Source organism: Eupeodes corollae, chromosome 1, assembly GCF_945859685.1.
Source record: "Eupeodes corollae chromosome 1, idEupCoro1.1, whole genome shotgun sequence".
NCBI classification, from domain to species: Eukaryota; Metazoa; Arthropoda; class Insecta; order Diptera; family Syrphidae; genus Eupeodes; species Eupeodes corollae.
This window is the reverse complement of record NC_079147.1, coordinates 34,528,006-34,549,664: the sequence shown is the minus strand read 5'-3', so window position 1 is coordinate 34,549,664 and position 21,659 is coordinate 34,528,006. Positions and strand designations below refer to the sequence as shown.

Sequence of the window (21,659 nt, the reverse complement as noted above, 5' to 3'; positions counted from 1 at the left end):
GCCAGTATTGTGGACTGCTTTAGAGGAAGGTATAAACAGAGATAGGCTAAATAAAATCCAACGTTGAGCTTGTCTATGTATAAGCGGATCGCTTCGCACGACCCCGTCTGCGGCACTGGACACCTTGCTCTACCTTACACATCTTGACATATTTAGCAAACAAATAGCTGGAAGCTCTGCTATTTGCCTCAAAGCTTCGTCACAGTGGACTTACAACAACATTGGCCACTCCGTAATTCTAAGGTACTTAGAATCAAATCCAAAGCACACATACTACATCATCCCCCTACTGCAATTCGACAGAAACTTCCAGATTTCTATACCTCCCAGATCTTTTTGGGAGGATAGGACATTCTTGGAGGATGAGTCAATCCATTTTTACACAGATGGGTCAAAAACAAAAGAAGGGGTTAGTGGAGGTGTGTACTCTGAACGACTGAAATTAAGTCTCTCATTCCGCTTTCCTAATCATTGTAGCGTGTTCCAGGCGGAACTTTTGGTGATAAAAGAAGTCTTGTCTTGGCTCAAAGAAAACGTGATATCAACATCTGATATCCGTATTTTCTCTGATAGCCAGGCCGCTATCAAATCTCTGGACTCTGTCTCTACAAACTCTATAACAGTCCATAACTGTCGATCATCTCTAATGGAGATGGCGCAACAGTTTAATATTAACCTTTGCTGGGTGCCGGGCCATAAAAACATTCCAGGTAACCGTAAGACAGATGAACTCGCCAGGAACGGTACAGTACAGCCCATCCTACCACGTTTGGCAAGTACTGGCATACCAATCGCTACTTGTAAACTGCTGCTAATGGAAGACGCTGTGAGGAGGGCAGGCACCAGGTTGAACAACATCACCACGTGGCAAGTCACAAAAAACATCTGGCCAACACTGAATTTATAACGTTCAAGGTGCTTGCTCTCTCTAAGCAGATCGCATATAAGCTCGATAATAGGTGTCATAACCGGACACTGTCTAATAGGAAAACACGCCACGAGACTAGGCGTATTCTCAAATAACTTTTGCAGAAGCTGTATAGACGAGGAAGAGGAAAAAACGGTTCTTAATCTTCTCTGCACATGCCCTCCTCTAGCTCGAAAACGCAATAATTACCTAGGAGAATTCTTCTTTAACGATCTAAATCATATCGGTATAATCAGCCTCTCACGTTTCGTAAGGGACTCAATCTGGTTCCATTGAGCTTAGGAGGAAGCCTCAAGATTCATGTGGTATCACAATGGGCCATTAAACTGGCCTAAGTGTGTCCGTTTCCATCTTGGACAGCCACTATAACCTAACCTAACCTCCTTCCGAAAGAAACATACAAAAAAAAATTCAAAATTTTAAAACTTTTAAATCCTTATCAGAATATTTGACATTTTTGGAGTAACTCAGACCTATTACTCTTACTCACTGCAGCTGGCAAATTTAAAACATCATAACATCCAAAAATACTACTTTAATCATTTCAGCAAAAAGGAAAACTTCTAAGCCTATCAAAAAAGAAATGAAAAATCATGAAACGATGAAAATAGTCAAAAGGAGACCACTCCTATAATTTATATACGTAATATAAAATAATAAAAATAGGTGTATACCCTTCTTAAAGCACAATTCCAGGCAATTAAGCGGGGTAGTAGATACGATTACTATTCACGTAGTCATACGATTTCATTACCGATTTTTTAACAGATTCAACGTATACCAAGTTTTTAGGAATTGTAAACTATTGAAACCAACACATCTATTGTATATTTATTAAACATATAACATAAAAAATATAATCGCTGATTACTTACTTCATAAACTTAAATAACTTAATTAAAACCACAGAATAAAAAAGAAATATATTTTAACACACCTTAAACAAAATGAAAATGAGTACATGCTTGCAACCTATAGTTACCTTTAATTTAAACTTCATTTCCAAAAGTGATCTTTATTTCAAAATAAAAAAATGCAAAAGATACTTTTTTGGTTCTCATAAGAGAATACTAAACGTACTTGAAAATCTTCACTGTACATGTGCTATAGCACTTATCAAAATGTATAAACATAACCTTCGTGTATTGCTGGCTTTCAGACGATAACATACCCAAATGTTTATTCTCTCTTGCATTAAAATCAATCCTATACCTACAGACCCAATCCACACCATGAGATTCACTATCTTCACTTTCTGTTCCTTCCAATCCAAACATTCCTACAGAAACAGAACCAGAATTTAGTATTTTTATTAACACCGGCCTGATGGGATCGTGCTCTTGAAAGACTGCTCGAAAATTCTTTCAATATAATTAAACAATAACAAATAAAAAGACCATACACGCATATTTATTAAATTAATAAAAAATACAAACAAAAATAAAACAATCTACCAAAATAATGATGATTCGACAATTATTTTCAATGATCGGCTACGGCAGGAAATTGAAGACTTTCTCACCCAAAAATGTGGTCTTTATAACCGGCTGTGATTCTGGTTTAGGGTATAACTTTTGTTTTACATCTTAAGATATTATTTTAAATAAATATTTTATTTCAGTTTCACATTAGCCCTATTTTGTCATTCCCTAAATATGACCGTAATCTCAGGTTGCCATAGTTGTAAGTCTGAAGGTGCTAAACTATTGCAAAGTGTATCCGATCCCAAGCGAATGATAACAGTGGAATTGGACCTTCTGAAACAGGATACAATAATTAAGGCACATAAATTGATTCGTGAAATAGTTGAAAACGAAAACGATTATAATTTCACAGCCTTGGTTAATAATGCTGGAGTTATGTGTTTTGGTGAATTCGAATGGCAAACAAACAATCTATTTGAATCTCAAATTAATGTTAATGTTTTGGGAACGATGCGAATGACCAAAGAATTGCTGCCGTTGATAAGACAACATCGTGGAAGAATCATTAATATCACAAGCCATTGTGGTCTTCAGGTAAGAATTTTGGTCTCCTATTTTGTTTTGCTTTTGTCATCAATATTCTACCTGAGAGGTTTGCTTATTCAATAGAAGATACAAATAAAATAAAAACCTATAAGATAACAAAAAAAGTGAATTACTTGGATATGGAAATCCCTAACTTGACTCTAATTGAAATTCATGTGATGTTTTTGTCTACCTTCATTTAAAACAAAAGTAGAAATAAACAATCGTAAGGTATTCTCGTTTTTTCGAATTCAGTCCTTCAAATGTTTAAATGTTTTAAAATAGCCTTCAACTGATAGGCTGATATTTATCACCAGCTTAAGAAATATCTTGAAGAACAAAAGCATGGCATTCGTAATAATAGGTCCATCGGTGATTTGATGGTTTATCTAACCGAATAGTGGATTATAGCAGTTGATATTTCAGAAGCATTTAAAAGAGTTTGGCACCAAGCTCTCTTATCCAAAATGTGTGCTTTTGGTATTAATGAATCTCTTCTTCGTTGGATTGGAAACTGCCTTTCTAACCTTTTAACACATTTGTATCGGATAGTCTGTCTAAAATACATAAAACAAATAGTGGTATCGCTCAGGGCTCTGTTTTATCTCCGACTCTTTTTCTTTTATTCATAAACGATCTATTGTCTGCCACAGCTTTTCATATTTTTAAATTCACATCCTTGTCCTTCGGGTGTGGAACTTCAACAGCAGTGTATGATAAACTCATTTGATTTCGATCTCGGTAGAATTGTCAAATGAGGAAATAATAACGGTGTAGAATTTAAGCATCTTGCACATGACCTACGAACTGCGAACTGTGGATGGTCGCATATTTTGACTTTTCTTTCACATGAGCTTTATTTCTATTCGTAGCCAGCGACGAATTGTCAATTTTTAAATTACCCTTTTCGACAAACAAAACAAGAGTGGTATAATTTTGAGGTTAAGTTGAGCGTGAATAATGTATTCGTTGCATTGTGGATGATATGTGGAACGCGAATAGAGTTTGACAGTTCGTAGCAACCACATTGCAATTGGTTACTACCAAATCGTTTTTACAGAATTGTCTTGTTTGCAAATTTTATTATCCTAAAAAAAGTGTCAATTGGTTTCTTATAATTGAAATGTGTTTTTGCCATAATACTCGCACTCACAGGAATGCTCATCAGCTTAGCTTCTAGCTCAATTCAGGACGTTCTGTTTAGATTTCTTTATTATCCGCACAGAATCTGGAAGGCTTTACCCAAATCAGTTTTTCACTCTCTATTCACTATTTTCCTAAAAATCTCACTAAGTTTAAATATGTTAAGGCTAATAATGAGTCCTGTTATACACCTATACCCTCTTTAAAAGGATTTAGGCGATTGTGGAAATTGGGCAGGTTTAGACGCCATAAAAGACTTATGGCTGAATCACATACACGCTTCAGCTTCGGCTTCGCCTGACGTTTACGAGTTCAGCCATAGGAATTCAATGCATGCTATCACAATGTAGCTTCGACCTCACGTTTCGTTTGACAATCGTAAGGAAAAAAACATAATGTAACGTAATGTGACTCCAAACGGAAGCTCTAGTTCAATTATCTGAACATTTGCTTTGTCTGACAGCTCATCAGCAGTAAAAAAAATGTCAACAAACAAAATATTTGCTCTTTGGAGGGATGAAATAATAGAAATGTCATTCAAAGCAACCTCGAAGCGGGCCTAACGTAACGGAGACGAAGCCGAAGCTGAAGCTTGTATGTGTTTCAGCCATTAGTTCTTTCTAGATCAATGCAGCTAGTTAACTTTTTAGAAGTCATTCATTTCTAACTTGGAATTTTACTTGACTATATTTTACCTGCAGAAAGTACTAAAAGCTACAAAAAAGCTTCCTTCTTTAAAAGGTTACAAGTCCTTTATAAAACTAAGTATATACAATTGGGAATCTTATACTATTGGGAGTTTTTTGCAACCCATTTTCTATCAAGCATGTAAACACACAATTTTATGGCTAAAGTGACAGAACAAAAATTAGCAGTCAATGGGGGCATTCACTAAAGTAGTGGCTACTTATTCAAGGGATTCTGATTGGCTAAAATTAACTACAGAAGTAGTTGAAATTTCCCCTCCGACCGTCGTAGTGTAAAAAAGTCAGCTTCAAAGTTAGTGGAGAATTATTTTGACGTTTCACAATCAGCTGCTCGGTAAAGCCTAGTACATACTTCCTCGTGAAGTGAACGTTCGCCAGGGGAGAAAGTTAACTTTTGACTTTGCTCACTGGTACACACTTGTGAGTACACGTTGTGAACATAAACAAACCAAATGTCAAAGCTTCACCAACAGTTCCCGTACATTTTGCACGTGAATTGCCCGTGAACGAAAACTCTCCACTTTGTTCTCCACTCAGCTTCACGAGCTACTTCACGGGTGAACCAAAAACTGAAATTTATATGGGTTCACGAGATGGTTCACAAGTATGTACTAGGCTTAAGGACACACAAATTCAAAATAAAATGAATCGTTCAATATTTAAAAACAAATATAAATCATTCAAATTGTGTCTTAAATTTGATTTTATTGAATTTAAAAACACAAAAGATAAGATAAAGTTATCAAATCATATATATTTTTCATTTTATATATTTGCATTTGTCAGTAATCTGACAGTCCCGAATTGACTAAGTTTGTAGTGCAATTTTACATTGGCTAGTTCAATCTCGGGTTGGATAGGGTATCTTGGATAAGTGGATTTTTAGATACCTTGTTAATCAAGTTGGATAGCTGTATTAAGATAGCTGTCAAAAAATAAAAACAACTGTCAGCTGTTCACAAAAGGCAGAGAAATATTTAAGCTTCGAAGTCGAAATTGTTGTAAGATAAAACATTTAATGGATAATTCAACTGATTCGTCGCACAATTGAATAAACAAGAGATAGCCTTACTCTGTTATCTATGTTAAATTTCTTCTTAGCTCAATTGTAATTCTTAATGATTAATAATTTACTTGCGAAATCTCTGGTTTTAAACGATTTACGTTTAACAGAAAACTATCCTTACAGAAACGATGATTATTATTAAGTGATAATACCTAGATATAGTTTGGAAGAATTTCGATCTCATTTCCGAATGAATAGAAGTTGCTTTGCGGTAATATTTTGAGTTGGTTTGTTAACAGTAGATAACGTTTTAGCTTAATGGTGGAACCAATGCAAGAACTTTTGTTGCATGATATATCCGTTCGGTTATCCAAAGCTTCTTTAAAACCCATTCAAGGGGCACCATCAACTTTAATAGCCAATAAAATGTGAACAAACTAGTCTTGAGATCTATAATGAATTGCTTATTAACGATTTCAAAATTTTAAGATCTCTTGCATAAAGTGCAGCAAAATAAAAGAACTTTTAACTTGGAGAAAAAACTGTTGTTTTTTGTTTGGATCTTGAAAGTTTCTTATCAGCTATAGACAGGTTCAATTTAGCTAAGGGTTCTGCTCATTTTGCATTCAGCTAAATTTTTCAAGTGGTATGTTCATTGCTCGGAGAGCAATGGCCAACTGTTCAACATTACAACAATATTTCTCAAGTAAAATCCCATCATCAGTATCACTTAATCAAATTTTTCAGTCTGAAAATATTACTTTCCAAAAAAGACATTCCGAGTAAAATCTGGAGGCTATAGACTTCGGATAGACCCTAGGGAATGGCACAAGGGAACTTATTGTTTCGGTGTCACTAACTTGTGCCTCGTTGAGGTAAATTTCAGCCATCAGACCGGTCGACATTTTCTGTTATTGTCTATGATAATGTTGTAGCGCTTTTTCTAATCCCTTCTCATCAAAAATTGACTCGTGTTCTTTTGCAATTTCTTGAAAAATTGTTCTCCGCCGGGTTTTTTGGTCTCGGAGCTGGTTCTTTCTCTTTCTGCACTCCTGCAAGAAGAGAAGAATGCATTTATGTTCCCAAGCTTAAAAAATGGAATAAAGTTGTTCTCCTTTGGAGTTTCGAATCGTCTGAAAGCATAACTTACCTTTCCTTTCAGCGAGCTTATTTGCTTATAGCTTTTATACATAAAAACAAAAAAAAGATAGATTTATTTATTTCCAAAAGATTAATATATATTTACCTGTATTTTGTTCTACCTCTGGAAGAGGATGAGATTCTTCAACTTCAGAATGCGGGACACTAGACTAAAAGTAAGACCTAGCAAATTGGTCATCTACAACACGAGAACAAACTAAGTCAATTTTGAAGCTTAAAAAAAAAGATCGTAATTACCTTCGAAAGTTCGGAGGCAAATAGCTTCTTCATCGTCTATTATGTATAGAACATCCTCAAACACAACTTCAACTAACATTTTGTATCTTTTTGTTTACCAACAAATACAAAAAGCTGAAATTAACTTTCAAGTTTCTTGGAATTCTACCATGTGATGAATCAGCTGTTCTGTCAGATACCTACATACCCCAGAAATTCTTGGATCCTATTGGATTCCTTTTTTGACATCTCAGCTGTTTTTGATCAGCTGCTATTTTACACGTATAACACTAACAGAAAAGTATCCAGATACCCTATCTATCTGAGATTGAACGCTCACATTCACAAAGCTAGTTAAATTTTGACTACGTAGTCACTAGATTTATGAATGCGCCCATTTACCAATATCAACCACGTAAACACACAATTTTATCGGTGAAAATTTTCAAATAATTGGACGCTTTTCCACTAATTGAATATTGGATGATGTTCGTCCCAGGGACCATAATCCAATTTTGTATTGACAGACAGTTTTTGAGCAGAATACAACGAAAACGAAGTTATACAAAAAAGATTGAGAAGGATGGTCGTTAAATGTTTAAATGTTTTTGCACGACCTTTAAAATTAGCATATTCTCTGTCATCTGTCGAGAAAAAAAATGTATTGTAATAATTCTACCAATTTTTATGTTTTCTAAAGTCTTCCAACCGTGTAAACAAAATGTTATTAAACGCAAGAAAATTATTCACAAAGTTCAGCTTTCAATTGAATGAAAAAAAAAACATGATCAACTGTCATTTTGACATAAGCAGACTTGACGTAATGGTTAGGGAGTTTTTCCTTGTCTACCTTTCCAGTCAACTTTCCATTAAAGTTGCCTTATTGAATGATGTAGTTTTTTAGCAGCTGACCAATCAGATATTAGAAACTTGCCTAACTATCAAGTCCCTGAATCTGTCCAAAGTTAATTGTAAGGCAATTTTTTGCCAGCTGACCAATCAGATACTAGAAACTCTTGCCTTAGTTACAAGCCCCTTATGTTAGTTTTAATAACTTTTTATTTCAAATAATTAATTTACAATGCCTTAGTTATGTTAGTCTATTTGGTGTGGCTCAAAGCCGTCTACCAGGTTAACAATAAATAAATACATATTGTAAGTTAATTTACAAACAAAAATTTAAAAAAAAAATAATTTAAAAAATACTTCAAAAAAATAAAAATCTCCCTCTTAAATTAATTTTCTGTATTGAAGTGCAACTACTGTAAAGTTGTATAAAACATCCCATCCTTTTTCGCCGGTTAAGATGCTTATTGTATCTTCCTCTTCAAGGGTCTTTTTACGAAATACCATAACACGAAGTTCTTTTAAAATTGGACAAACTGCAAGAAAATGTAAAACGTCCTCCCTGGTGTTCATGTATCAAGGTTCGCAAATAATTGGTTAGTCCGTTCGGTGGGCTATAAAATTTAAACTTATTATTTCAAATCTTATTTTGAAGACATTACTTATTTTTTCAACAGAGTAGCAACCAAGAAAGTATGTGTTTTCACTAAGATAATGGTTTTATTTGCTCTAGTAATTCCTCTACAGTTTAGCTCCAGCATCTTCAGTGTATCTATCATATAAGATTCAACCGAATTTATTTAACAACAAGTTGAATTTCTCTCTTAAATAGGAAAGTTGTTCTTTTGTCTGGATATCTACCTCCATTCTAAGGTATACAAAAACGAAGAAATTTTTCGACAGATTCATAATGTTCTGTATCCCCAAACCTGTGCTCCGTAAAGAAAGACTGAAGCTGCGGTTCAACGAAACACTGTTTGTTTTGCAATGTGCGACACGTAATTGTTACTAATGCAGCGTCCCCAAATCGATGAAATTGCTCGTTTAGCATCTGATAGTTTTTTTTATCGAGATCTATGTTTACATTTAAGTTTGCCGATATCATCATACCAAGATATTTGTATTTGCGTACTATCTCCACATCTCTCGATTGAACTTCCACTTTTCCAAGCAAGCATATCGACCGCCACCGTTTCTTAACACCATAATTTTGGATTTCTCCCGGTTGACTATTAAATTCCAAGTTTTACAATATATGTGGAGTTTGTTAATCATTCGCTGAAGCCCATCCACAGAATCAGACAGAAATACGATGTCTTCCGCATACATTAAAGCTGGAACTGTTACCTCGTTGAAGTTTATACCACCTTTAACAGAATCCGTTACATCATTAAGATCCAATATGAAGAGTAGGGCACTTAGTATTCACCCCTGTTTAATGCCCATTGAAGTTTCAAATTCTTCAGATGTAAGCCCCTTATGTCGCCTAAACCTGCCCATTCTCGACTTCCACCCTAGTTTCTCCTCCTTTAGAAGGCCCCTGTTTATAATAAGCATATTAATAAATACTCGTATATTCATCACAAACTTGATTTCTCTATTTTCTTTGCAGAGTCTACCCGGCTTAGCACCGTACGCCGCATCAAAAGCAGCTCTAAGATTCTGGAATGATTCACTTAGAATCGAATTGAAAAAATACGGCGTAGATGTTGTGAACTTCATACCTGGATCATTTGTAGCTGTTAGCAATATCTCTGCACGTCAGCAGAATCATGCACTTGAAATGAAAAAAGAACTAAATTCCGAGCAATTGGAGTTCTATGGAGATTATTTCAATGAATATAACGAATATCTTAAAATAATATCAGGATTCAAGCCACCAAATGCCATGGACGACAAATCATTGCTGGATAAGTTCAAAGATGCCATCGCAAATACTTATCCACGTTCGATGTATATTCATGAACCTTTGAGGTAAGAAACCAACAAACAAACAAAATAATATAACCCAATCTCTAAATTCTCTATAACTTTCTTTTTCTCTTAGATACAAAATATACAGATACCTCTTTAGCATCTGTCCAACTCCAATTGTTGACTGGCTTACTTTAAGATTCTGTTCAATGCCTTCCTACAAAGGACAGAAAAAAGTTCTCTAAATAAAAAGATTTAGTTTATTTTTGTGATTTTAAAATTTTTAATTTGTTTATTTCTTTTTGTTTTTTTTTTTTTTTAATATATATAATGTAATCTTGATGATATTCCACTAGATATTTCTTTTTATATAAAAACAATATAATATATATAATAATTAATCTTAATATTTAAGAAAATACATTAAACAGAAAAAGAAATTAAAACAAACATAAATGTGTGAAAACATGAAGAGAATTTAATATAAAACACATTCTGTATATGCATTGATGTCGTTTTCCTGATTTTCTCACAATTTTATTAATTTATTTATTTTCTTTTGTTGTGGAATCACAGGTGTTATTATTTCGTAACACATTTTAATTGATTTGCCCTTTTTTTTAAATTATTTATTTAGTTTTAAACCAAAAATTACTATCGATGCGATTTTTTTATTATTTTTATTCTCTTTTAATCGTAATGTTTATTTGGGTTAGGATTGTTATTCCAGGAATCATCTGAAGAATCGGCTGATAGACCACGGCCAAAGAATGCCATCAAATAGACGATTATAATGAATGCTAGGATTCCGCTTAATACCAAAAACCAAGTTCGTCGCCATGGCGGTCGTGATGATGGTGCATAGAAACGTCTAGACCAACGAGAAAAGATCTCAGCAGGCGTTCGACGCTTGTATTTATTGTCGTCGCGATCGGTTCCACCAATCGGCGATTGTCTTGGAAGCATGGGACGTCTGCTGTTGGCTGTTGGTTAAGAGAGTATTTTTAAATTTGGGTGTCAATTGAATTGAAAATAAAAATGAATTAAGATGAACAAAATGATAAACTGAGAGTCTTAGTTGCTTTGAAAAACTATACGTATTGTTGGTACTTTTCAGACATGTATGTTTAATCGTAAGGTACAAGAAAACGGAAAATTAAATCTTGTTTTTTTTTTCTGTTTAAAATTCGAGCATAGTCTTTGAGTGTTTGAAACGTTGTTAGTATTTTATACTGACATATGTGTTGGTTAGCTGATACCCGGAAAAAAACGCTATGCCACAGGGCTTTGTGCCGTGTCCGGCACCTTTTTTCATTGTTATTGATGGTCTACTGAAAGAAACTTCTAACCAACCTGCTTCATGTTCATTTTTCGATTAAATGCCCTTCACACGTGAATTTTTTAATTATCTTCTTCTACTGGCTGCGTTCGTAGATATTGAAAATGCTTTATCTCGAAATACAACAATGGATCATGTGTATGCCTCAACATAGATCAACAGCGTGCTAGTTGGTATAGAGATTAAATTTCATATTATCATTCAGAGGAATGCGTCAAAGAAGTGTACTTTCGGCAATCATCTGGATCCATGCCATTAATGAAATCCTTACCTAACGGACAGAAAAAAGTCCTAACCACTATTAGCGAACTATTGAACCATGCCTTAACTAAGATTTGCATTTGGGCAAATCTGAACATTCTACCAGATCAGTACTGACTTATGGTAGCATAATATGGTGGAATGCGTTAGAGAAAGCCAAAAACCCGAAAACCCTTATAAGTGTACAGAGTATGGCATGTATAGGTATTAAAGGAGAAATAAAGACTTCTTATGCAGAAATGGAAGCAATACTCAATCTTTTTCCCCTGTATGTAAGGGAAACTGTAAGTACATGCCACCTTGAACACAGACACATGTTCGTATAAATACTTACGGCTCGAAAACGGGTGCTGGATTAGGAGCAGTTTTCTTCTCGGGACAATCAATCTTGCCATTTCCTTTAGATTTAAAAAGTATTGGAAGTGACTTACGCTGCAAAACAAGTTTCAATGATGGCGCTCTCACAATTTAATGTCACCATATTCATTGGTAGCCAAACAGCATTAAATCTATTTCTGCCGTAACAATCAAATCGAAGCTTATAAATTACTGTCGCCAAGAACTTAGCTCGATGTTCAAATGGTAGACATGTGCATTCAAGAAGACACAAGCGTCCACAGGTTTTTCTTAAAACCCACCTCTGTCTATCAATTCCTACTCTCACCTCCCCATGGTGAACATCGGGTGCATAGTACCTCAACTGGAGTTCCAACCCCAGTAAAAAATTGTTGGGGCAGCAAACGAGAGAGGGGGAAGAGGTGTTTCCACTAAGGCACCTCCCATTATCCAGACGGCAGCGGAGGAATTCCGGAGATGGAATGAACGGTGGCGTCTACAACTCCAGTAAGGTTGAACTACTTAGTGAAGGGCTTTTACGAATTATTCGGAGCCCAGGCCAATAAGGAGCGGTTCTATCCGGCTTCCCGTCCTTGGAGTTATACTAAGGATCTGGCCCTCCAGGTTGGGGGTTGTGCCGTCGGAATGACTTCCTGGCCACGTAAAAACTTTATAGTTGCGAAGCACCAACAAGCCTCGGTTACGGACGGATTTACTGTTGACAACAACTAAGCAAACGAATTAAGGACAACGAACTTCGGATCTGAACGTGGAATGGAGGCCCCTAGACTGCTATAAAGCAGACATCACCGCCATCCAGGAAATACGATCGGATGGGCCGGGCAAAAAGAGGATGAAAAACTGCGAAATTTACTATGGTGACTGCTACCGCGGAAACCGCTTATTTGGATGCGGTTTGGTCATTGGAGCCAGACTTAGGCAAGAAGAGCTATAGGTGGATCAATGAGTGCCTCATGACCATACGCTTCTACCATCATGGATATCCCAACTTTTCGAGGAGCTAACATCGACTCGGACCACTGCCTAGTTGTAGCCAAGGAAGCACCTTGGGTTTCCAGACCCAAGGCAAAACAGGGAGGTGCTGGGAGAAGGTACAACGTCGAACGGCTACAATCGCAAGAGATCGCCAAATCCTTTTCCGACCGAGTTACAAGTAATCACTCTCGAAGTTCTCTGCTGCCAACACAAAGTTTCGAAAACATTGCCAAGATGCAATCAGAGAAGCCGCTTCTGATGTGCAGAGAAAACATGCCTGATGAATGGAACCTCAGTTTTGTTTGCCCGATTCTGAAAAAAGCAGAAACTCCAAACTCCACCAATTATAGAGGAATCAGTAAAGTCCACAGTCGATCAAATATTCACATTACGGCAGATCCTGGACAAAAAAAAACCCAAGAACACCAAATCGACACCCACTATCTTTTCATCGATTTCAACGCCCCATATGACAGCATTCACGGGGATGAGCTGTAACGAGCCATGTCTAGTTTTGGAATCCCTGCCAAACTCGTCCGTTTGTACAGGATGACCTTTAAAAATTCAGGCTGCTCCAGAAAGGTTAGAAACAACTTAACAGAACCTTTCGATGTCAAAAAAGGTTTTAGACAAGGCGATGAGCTGTCATGTGATTTTTTGTTTAACATCGTGCTTGAAAGAATAGTGTAGAGCTCACACGTCAACACTAGAGGCACTATCTTTCAAAAGTCTGTCCAATTACTAGCATATGCTGATGATATTGACATAATCGGAAAAAAAACGCAGAAAACAACACCAGCGCTGAGATCAAACACAGAAAAACTCTTGCTAACCGCTGTTTCTTGGGACTAAGAAAGCAATTGAGTGGTAAAGTCCTCTCTCGAGGGACCAAAGTGTCGCTATATAAGACCCTTATCATCCCCGTCCTGCTATACGGTGCAGAAGCATGGACTATGACAAAAGCAGATGAAAGCACCTTGGGTCGGTTCGAGGGAAAAGTTCTTCGTGTGATCTACGGTCCCGTATGCATCGAAGGGGAGGAGTGGAGGAGACGATGAAACGACGAGCTGTACGGGCTGTACCGCGACGTAGACTTAGCGAGTAGGGTAAACGTCCAACGACTAAGATGGCTGGGTCACGTAGAGCGCATGGAAACCATACTCCGGCCCGGGAAGTCTTCGAATCCGCACCCACAGGACAGCGCAGTAGAGGAAGACCGCGGATTAAGTGGCGCCCACAAGTGGAAAGTGACCTCACCCAAATTGGAGCGCGAAACTGGGGAGGTCTAGCAGCCCATTAGGGTACACCAAATAGCTCCAAATCTTTGAAAGATGACACACCTTGCTTAATTTCATGATGATTTACATGAGATCGTGCTAGAACTTTGAATTTGACAGGATTATTAATATAATTAAGGAAACAGCACACCAAATGTGTAGTGAAACATAAAATGTACACTACGGCGTATACGTACTTTTAGTTTATGTTATTCTTGCATGATTTTTAAACTTTTTTCATATTTTGGCGAAAAAATATAATGGTCCGTAGAGAACCAGGTTCTAGCGACTTATAACACTCAACCATTCACGTGTGCGAGTCATGTCATGGATGGAGGGGACCTACTGTTTGTATGCCGAATCTGAACGGCTATTTGAGAAAGAATTTTCATGACAAGAATCACTCTTGGAGGATTTGTCAATTCGTCGCATTACTCGTGAAAAAGAACTTTAGCTTTTAAATGATATGTAGTCCTACTCACTAACTAACACTCTACGGGATGGGAACTACGCAAATGTTAAAAAGCTTTTTATACTGCGAAAGTTGATATAATATGAACAAAATGTATATTTTTGTTAAGAAAGAACAAATGAGATTTACCTTGTGAATCATTCGACGGCGGATTGAATGCATCCATAAGCAATACGGAATGTGGACTGTCAAGTTTACTATTACCATTATTATAATATGCTCCATTAGGCTTGCTTCGTTCAACGTTACTATGATGAACTTTTGTCATAGTACTCATTGCCATCGATTGTGTGTTAGATTTATTCGAGGATTCATCTGAAAGCTAAAACAGAACCTTTAAGCAAACCCAGCAAAAGAAATTTTGAATTTTATTTTATGCCACGTACCATTGGTAGTCCAAGTTCATTGCGACCCCAATTAACTTGTCCTAAGCGATTCTTTAACATATCAGCAACGGGTGAAATTAAGTTCGTTGGGGGAAAGATGGCATTTGAGCATGACGGGCATGTGTGACCACCTGGAGCTGTTGTGGGAGGAAGTGCAGCTTGTCGAGCATTTAAGCATTCCCAATGAAAGACATCTAAAAAATAAACAAACACAAAAAGGAAAATACGTTTTGAAATAGTTCCAGTTAGGTGAAAACATGACTTACGATAACAAATCAATCGGATGCAATCCCCATTCTCTAGAGTCAAACCGCATAAAGTGCAATTGGATACGTAATCACTGTCTTTAAGCCATTGGATGTAGGATTGGACGATACACTAAGCGGAAAAACACGTAATTAATTAATTTAAGGCATTCAAACAAATGAAGAAAAAACATGGGTACAAATTTAATTAAGTGAAGAATTACTCGTACATACCTTTGGATGACTAGTGACCATACAATGTTCACAAACATTAACTCGATGTTCGAAACAGAATTGATTTGTTACTCTTCGTTTTGGACATTTGCACAGACCCATTTTCAACGAATTAGAGACAAATAACAAACAAACTAAGTATTGCTGAAGATTTAAAATAATTAAATGCACGGAATTATAAAAGTTTCTTTGTGTTTTCTTCGTTTGATTTCTATTTTTTTTATTACATTTCCACAAAATAATCGACAAAATCGGTATTTTTCTGCTTTTGGGAAGTGACAGCTGTTAAAAAAGAGAAGATGACAGGCCACGTATATTACGGCTGCGGCGGCTGCAGTGGTTTGTGAGTTGGCTAAACTGAGCAATTTTAGAGTTCGCCTGCACTTGAAATAAATAAACAAAAATTAGTTGAAGCTATGATTAGATTGAGTAATTTCTACCTTACAGAAAAGATGGTTAAAAGGCGAAGCACGAATTTTCATAACTAAATTGTTTTGTTCAGTGGATATATCTAAACAAATGCTAAGGGCAAGGAAATATTTATTTCAATTTTTAATTTATTTCTAAAGCATTACTTTTTCACATTAAACACAAGTGATAATAGTTTATTTTCACAATTCCAATTTGTAAAGGTAAACATATAAATAAATTAGGTAGCACAACAGTTCGTTAAGAACAAGCGCCTAGTGACTTACAACACTCAACCATTCCTATGTGCAAGTAATGATATCAGCTCCACCCCCGACAACATTACTCGCACACAGGAGCTGTCCATCCGAAAGGCTAATTTGAGAAAGCACTTTTCATGACAAAAATTACTCTTGGAGGATTTGTCACTTACTCGCAAGAAGTACCAGTAAAATCACTTTAGATGGCACAGGCAGAGATTGAATACAAGACCTCTGAAATTACAGTCCAACACACTTACCATCACACCTAGTGTAACATATAGCTTAAGTTAATCTATAACTAATAAAATTAACTTTTTCATTGCCAAAATAAGAGACATTTAAGAAAAGAAGTTATTCGTAGCGGATTGCAATCTGATGTTAAAGAACTGTCAAACTCGATTCGTGTTCGACATACGCTACACAAAAATCAAATGGGGTGGCGCAACAGTTCGTTGTGAATCAGGGCCTAGTGAATTACAACTCTCAACCATTCCTGTGTGCGAGTACTGTTGTCAGGAATGGAAGGGACCTACAATTTAAGGCCAAATCCGAACGGCTAGTTTGAGAAAGCACTTTTTCATGACAAGAATTACTCTTGAAGGATTTGTCAATTCCTCGCAAGAGGCAGCACAGGCAGGGATTGAACCCAAGACCCCTTGCATGACAGTCCAACGCACTAACCATCATGCTACGGGTACTACATACCGTAATTGAGAAATTTCATTCTAGTTTTTTTGTGCATCTGTAACGATGAATTAAAACAAGTTATGAAAAAGTAATGTTATAATAGACAAATATTCGTTCATTCATTATTCGCTGTCATGTAAATAGTCTCTTAATGGCGATAATTCGCTTTTATTTTAGTAACATCTTTAATTGAGACAAACCTGAGCTAAACCCCTTTCATATTTTCTTTATTAGAAGTTTTCAAGTTTATCATTCTACCACTCATGGATAGTTTGCGATACATTTATCTCTATTTAATAATATTGTTAAGGTCGGAATTAAATGAGCTTATCTTAAACTAGAAGTTTTAGACATTAAAATGAGAAAGAGTATCGGAGACAGGACAGGTCACATTAGCGTTTATTTCATAGGTGTGAGTTTGATATTTTTTGTACCGCACGGTCAGAAATGTTACGTCTAATCCAACCAAGTATAGTACATAGATCTTGGGTTCAAATCCTGCCTGTTCAAAAGTCTATTCATTGGAAAATTTTAAATATAGTTTTTGTGCACCTAAATAAAACTTTGCAAGGGGTCTTGGGTTCAATCCCTGCCTGTGCCACCTTAATTTAAAAAAAAAAATAATTTTCGCGTGTACTGCGTCTTGCGAGGAATTAACATATCCTTCAAGAGTAATTCTTGTCATGAAAAAGTGCTTTCTCAAATTAGCCGTTCGAATTCGGCCTAAAATTGTAGGTCCCTTCCATTCCTGACAACAGTACTTGCACACAGGAATGGTTGAGAGTTGTAAGTCACTAGGCCCTGGTTCACAACGGACTGTTGCGCCACCCAATATAATTTAATTTAAATAAAACTTTGAAATTATCTTAATTCACTAACCATGATTTTGAAAAAAATGTGTTTTTTATGGAATATTTGAGCATTCCTGAAATGTACTTATCTGCTTAAATAAGTTCTTGGAGTGCAAAAGTATCTATAAGAGTAACTCAAGTAAACTTAAAACAAATATCCATATTTTTAAACTAGAATCTAGTTGTTTATTTTAATGCTTACATAAATATTAATCTAACCATTCGGTCATGTATTGACAAAGATTTGGTGTTACATCTCCACAATTCGAACAATTCTTAATAACCGGGCAAATACCACAAGGCATTTGTACAAGACCTGGTGCAGCAAGTGGAGAATTAATTGCTCGATAAACATATGAATTATTAGACATTAAAATACGTTCAGCATTGCCATCGTAAACAACTGTCTTCAAAATAGTTTCCAAATCATCTTCATCCAAACTAACTTTACTAATTCCCAAGTCTGATATAAATTTGTGTACCTCTTTGACTGAACAACAAGACATTTGTTTCAATGCCAACGGACCATCACGTTTACTTTCTGCTGTTTCTCTTTTCATTTGTAAAAATCTCAAACACTGTTGATTCAAAACATCAACGAATTCAGCTTCAAAATCTTGATCCTGATACCATGCTCCCCCAGTTATAGATCGATCTGGTTCTAAATTATAAAGCATGTAGACTTTCTTTTTACTTGCCTGCGAAAGAGTTTAAAATATTTATTTTGATATTTTTGTATTTCAGATGACTTACATTTACAGACTTAACCGCTTTAATAAGCTTTTTCGTTTCTAAATTCTTTAGAATTTTATTCAATTGTGTCATGTTCAAATTAGATATCATTCTTATGTCTCGAATCCATATTCCTTTGTTGCCACCTTCTTCAATTATACCATAGACAACTTTTTCTTCTGTATCGGCTTCTTTGGGAAGTGTACTTTTTTTAGGATCCTTTGTGCGATAAATTAGTTTCTCCCCTTTCTTAAGAACCTCAATAACTCCTTGCTGCAGCAGCTTATTGAGTCCTTCAACTTGAAGTGCCGGTGTAACATCGGGAATACTCTTTCGTAGATCATCGTTTGTAGCACCAGACGGCAAACCTTGGATGATGGCAAATATCTGATGGCTTACTTCGTCGGCAGACATTTTGAGATTGTTATAGCTTTAAAAGGAAAACAAATCTTTATGAAAGTAAAATTTCAAAGTAGACGAGTAGCCTTAAATAATAAATACAATAAATGTAACGTCGACTTTACTCTTATCTCACTTATGTCAAACTGAGCTATTTTTGTGTTCTGTCAAAAAAAGTGTCAACTAAACAAACCTTTCCTTTTAAAAGCAATTTCAATCCTAATTTCTGCATTTCAAAATGTCACTTACTGATGAAAAAGACTCGGAATTCAGTAATATCACGGAAAATAACTTAAACCGAATTCACAACACTGTATCAAAGGTAATTCTCTTTGTTTTTTCGCCACAATCGTCACCAGGAGCAGCACGATGCACTTTACATTCGTATTCCAAATTCCAAAAACAACAACTGTCAAAATCAAAACAAACTAAACTGTCATAATTTTTAATTTTTAGGTTGGTTATTCTGATGGTATAACAAATGGCCGTGAAAGTGTCTTTCAAATGGGTTTTGATACCGGCTACGAAAAAGGATTTGCTACCGGCTTCGAGTTGGCCAAATACAAAGCCTTTTATGACGTTATGAATAAAAGTTCCTCAGCTCCCGAGACTTTGAAGTCAGAAGGAAATCTCTATGAACAATTGAACACTCCAACAGCAACCGACAAGTCTCATTTCATGACGGGCGCTAACGACGAAGTAGCTCGCCTCTCCCAACAACAATCAGACTATTTGAATGAAAAGAAATCTCTGTTCGCCAAGGACTTGCCTATTGCTACTAGTTTATTCTCTCGATAAAGATTAATACACATTTAATAGAAAAAATATTATTAATAAAAAAAAAGTTGATGGGAACGACAGTTTGATGTTTAATTAATTTAAAGGTATAATCCCTCGGGCGTTCCTTCCTTCTTCCTATAGAGTACGCTTTCCTTGGACTTCTTAAAGTCTTCATTTGTAACCTTCATACGACGTTCACGGAGTGCCATCAAACCAGCTTCGGTACAGATTGCCTTAATATCGGCTCCAGAGAGATCATCCTTCGCCATAATGAGCTCACTGAGATTCACATCTTCGGCAAGGGTCATTCGCGATGTGTGGATGGTGAAAATGCGACGTTTTGTCTTCTCATCTGGCAATGGGAACTCAATCTTCCTGTCGATACGACCAGGACGGATGAGAGCGGGATCTAAAGTCTCAATTCGGTTTGTTGCCATGATTACCTACAAAATAACAAATATTAGATTGTCCAAAGGCTGAAAGATTGTTCGAGATTGTTACCTTGACATCACCTCTTGAATCGAAACCATCGAGTTGATTCAACAGTTCCAACATAGTTCTCTGAATTTCACGTTCTCCTCCCGAATTGGAGTCATAACGCTTTGTGCCAACGGCATCGATTTCGTCGATGAACACGATGGAAGGTGCGTGTTCCTCTGCCACGCGGAAGAGTTCCCTCACGAGTTTGGGACCATCTCCGAGATATTTCTGAATCAGTTCACTACCAACGACACGTAGGAAAGTCGCAGACGTCTGATTGGCCACAGCCTTGGCTAGCAAAGTCTTGCCGGTACCTGGGGCGCCATAGAGAATGACACCCTTTGGAGGCTTGATACCCATTTCCTCGTAGTACTCAGGGTGAGTGAGAGGCAACTCTACAGATTCTTTGATTTCTTGAATCTGAGTGTCCAAGCCACCGATATCGGCGTAGGTCTCTTGCGGAGCCTTCTCCAACTTCATCACAGTGACCATGGGATCAGTGTCATCCCCCAATACGCCCACAACAGCGTGGACTTTGTGATTGAGCAGAACCGAGCAACCAGGCTCGAGCTGATCCTTATCGACAAATGACAAAATGCTAACATAATGTTCGCTCCCAACGGAAGTCGAAACAATTGCGTGATTATCATCGATAATCTCTTCCAAATTGCCCACAGACATGGGTGTCCCCCTAAGGTCATCGACCTTGGAGCGTTCCTCTTCGTTCTTTTCGTCCTGTGGCTTCAATCGTTCCTGATTACGAATAAATTCATCCTCCATCATGAGGTAATCCTTGATTCGTTCCAATTTTAACAGCTTCAAGCGACACCGTGTGTGCGGTGTGACTTGGGGCAGTTTCATGGCTGCATCGGGCCCCTTTGCGCGGCGCTTCTTCTTGCCAACGCGAGTTGGAATTGGTGGTTCATACTTCTTCTTCTTGTCTTTGTCGTCTTTCTTATCGCCACTACCACTTTGGCCAGATTGGTTTTGACCCTATAAAAGAAAAATTTAGATTTTCTTTTCAGTTTCATATTTTTCACTTTTTCCCCCAACAATGTCGGCAGAATTCGATCAAAGAAGAACAAAGGTAAGCAAAAAAAATTGACAATGGAAAGTGAGATTTGGGAAAATTTTCAATAGAATTTATGGAGATTTTTGAGGAGATTAATTTTGTTGTATTTTTTTAATTTTATTTACCATATTTTCAGAGAAATTTATTCAGATTTTTCACACGAAATTAAAGATTTTTTTGGCGAATGTCACACTCCAACAAAAATTTACGAGTCATTAAGGCGAAGTTGGTTGTGTTTTGATTTGCTTTGGTGATGAGTTTTGGTTTATCGACGATGGAATGGTTTAATAATGAATACATTCAGACCACAAGCTGCTACACGATGACTGAAAACCGTATCGTATAACGATAGTTTGTTTTCTTTATATATCTTCGTCAGGATTGGTGGTTTAAATATTTACGTACAATAGTTCAAAAATAAGGATTATTTCTCGAAAATGTCAAAGACTCTTAGCTGATTAATTTTTGGAAACAAGAAACTAGTAACTATGACATGACAGCTCTCTCCTTT

General features: G+C 36.5%; 5 protein-coding genes across 6 annotated transcripts; 2 read left to right on the top strand and 3 right to left on the bottom strand.

Moving 5' to 3' along the window:
- Positions 1 to 2,241: 2,241 nt before the first annotated feature.
- Positions 2,242 to 10,348, top strand: LOC129941597 (D-beta-hydroxybutyrate dehydrogenase, mitochondrial). The gene is made up of 4 exons (XM_056050269.1): positions 2,242 to 2,493; positions 2,550 to 2,946; positions 9,629 to 9,990; positions 10,064 to 10,348. The coding sequence occupies exons 1-4, from the start codon at positions 2,390 to 2,392 to the stop codon at positions 10,173 to 10,175; spliced, it is 975 nt and encodes a 324-aa protein (XP_055906244.1). The 5' UTR covers positions 2,242 to 2,389; the 3' UTR covers positions 10,176 to 10,348.
- A 38-nt stretch (positions 10,349 to 10,386) lies between these two features.
- LOC129941598 (zinc finger protein-like 1 homolog) lies at positions 10,387 to 15,768 on the bottom strand. The gene is made up of 5 exons (XM_056050270.1): positions 15,477 to 15,768; positions 15,264 to 15,375; positions 14,998 to 15,191; positions 14,741 to 14,933; positions 10,387 to 10,913 (listed from the first exon to the last, which is right to left on the bottom strand). The coding sequence occupies exons 1-5, from the start codon at positions 15,576 to 15,578 to the stop codon at positions 10,621 to 10,623; spliced, it is 894 nt and encodes a 297-aa protein (XP_055906245.1). The 5' UTR covers positions 15,579 to 15,768; the 3' UTR covers positions 10,387 to 10,620.
- Positions 15,769 to 17,846: 2,078 nt separating this feature from the next.
- On the bottom strand, positions 17,847 to 19,226 carry LOC129939109 (probable DNA-directed RNA polymerase III subunit RPC6). Of its 2 annotated transcripts, none has more exons than XM_056046985.1 (3): positions 19,066 to 19,226; positions 18,439 to 18,847; positions 17,847 to 18,383 (listed from the first exon to the last, which is right to left on the bottom strand). In XM_056046985.1, the coding sequence occupies exons 2-3, from the start codon at positions 18,829 to 18,831 to the stop codon at positions 17,895 to 17,897; spliced, it is 882 nt and encodes a 293-aa protein (XP_055902960.1). In that variant the 5' UTR covers positions 18,832 to 18,847; positions 19,066 to 19,226; the 3' UTR covers positions 17,847 to 17,894. The 2 variants fall into 2 exon arrangements, with proteins under 2 accessions (XP_055902960.1, XP_055902961.1); XM_056046986.1 differs by having other exon boundaries at positions 19,010 to 19,144.
- Positions 18,999 to 19,676, top strand: LOC129939111 (uncharacterized). Its single transcript, XM_056046987.1, has 2 exons — positions 18,999 to 19,138; positions 19,273 to 19,676. Exons 1-2 carry the CDS (start codon positions 19,055 to 19,057, stop codon positions 19,612 to 19,614), a joined length of 426 nt encoding a protein of 141 aa, XP_055902962.1. The 5' UTR covers positions 18,999 to 19,054; the 3' UTR covers positions 19,615 to 19,676.
- Positions 19,568 to 21,413, bottom strand: LOC129939108 (26S proteasome regulatory subunit 4). Its single transcript, XM_056046984.1, has 3 exons — positions 21,274 to 21,413; positions 20,098 to 21,069; positions 19,568 to 20,039 (listed from the first exon to the last, which is right to left on the bottom strand). Exons 1-3 carry the CDS (start codon positions 21,274 to 21,276, stop codon positions 19,695 to 19,697), a joined length of 1,320 nt encoding a protein of 439 aa, XP_055902959.1. The 5' UTR covers positions 21,277 to 21,413; the 3' UTR covers positions 19,568 to 19,694.
- Between the last annotated feature and the right edge of the window lie 246 nt (positions 21,414 to 21,659).

Bases quoted from the DNA above. Each gene is read 5' to 3' on its own strand.
- LOC129941597 (XM_056050269.1), top strand. From the start codon at position 2,390: ATGATGATTCGACAATTATTTTCAATGATCGGCTACGGCAGGAAATTG. The intron at 2,494-2,549 runs GTATAACTTTTG...ATTTTATTTCAG, and splicing joins GGCTGTGATTCTGGTTTAGG to TTTCACATTAGCCCTATTTT. The intron at 2,947-9,628 runs GTAAGAATTTTG...TTTTCTTTGCAG, and splicing joins CAAGCCATTGTGGTCTTCAG to AGTCTACCCGGCTTAGCACC.
- LOC129939108 (XM_056046984.1), bottom strand. The intron at 20,040-20,097 runs GTAACAATCTCG...GTTATTTTGTAG, and splicing joins ATTCAAGAGGTGATGTCAAG to GTAATCATGGCAACAAACCG.
- LOC129941598 (XM_056050270.1), bottom strand. From the start codon at position 15,578: ATGGGTCTGTGCAAATGTCCAAAACGAAGAGTAACAAATCAATTCTGT. The intron at 15,376-15,476 runs GTATGTACGAGT...TTTTCCGCTTAG, and splicing joins TGGTCACTAGTCATCCAAAG to TGTATCGTCCAATCCTACAT. The intron at 14,934-14,997 runs GTACGTGGCATA...GTTCTGTTTTAG, and splicing joins ATGAACTTGGACTACCAATG to CTTTCAGATGAATCCTCGAA.
- LOC129939111 (XM_056046987.1), top strand. From the start codon at position 19,055: ATGTCACTTACTGATGAAAAAGACTCGGAATTCAGTAATATCACGGAA. The intron at 19,139-19,272 runs GTAATTCTCTTT...TTTAATTTTTAG, and splicing joins TTCACAACACTGTATCAAAG to GTTGGTTATTCTGATGGTAT.
- LOC129939109 (XM_056046985.1), bottom strand. From the start codon at position 18,831: ATGTCTGCCGACGAAGTAAGCCATCAGATATTTGCCATCATCCAAGGT. The intron at 18,384-18,438 runs GTAAGTCATCTG...ACTCTTTCGCAG, and splicing joins AAGCGGTTAAGTCTGTAAAT to GCAAGTAAAAAGAAAGTCTA.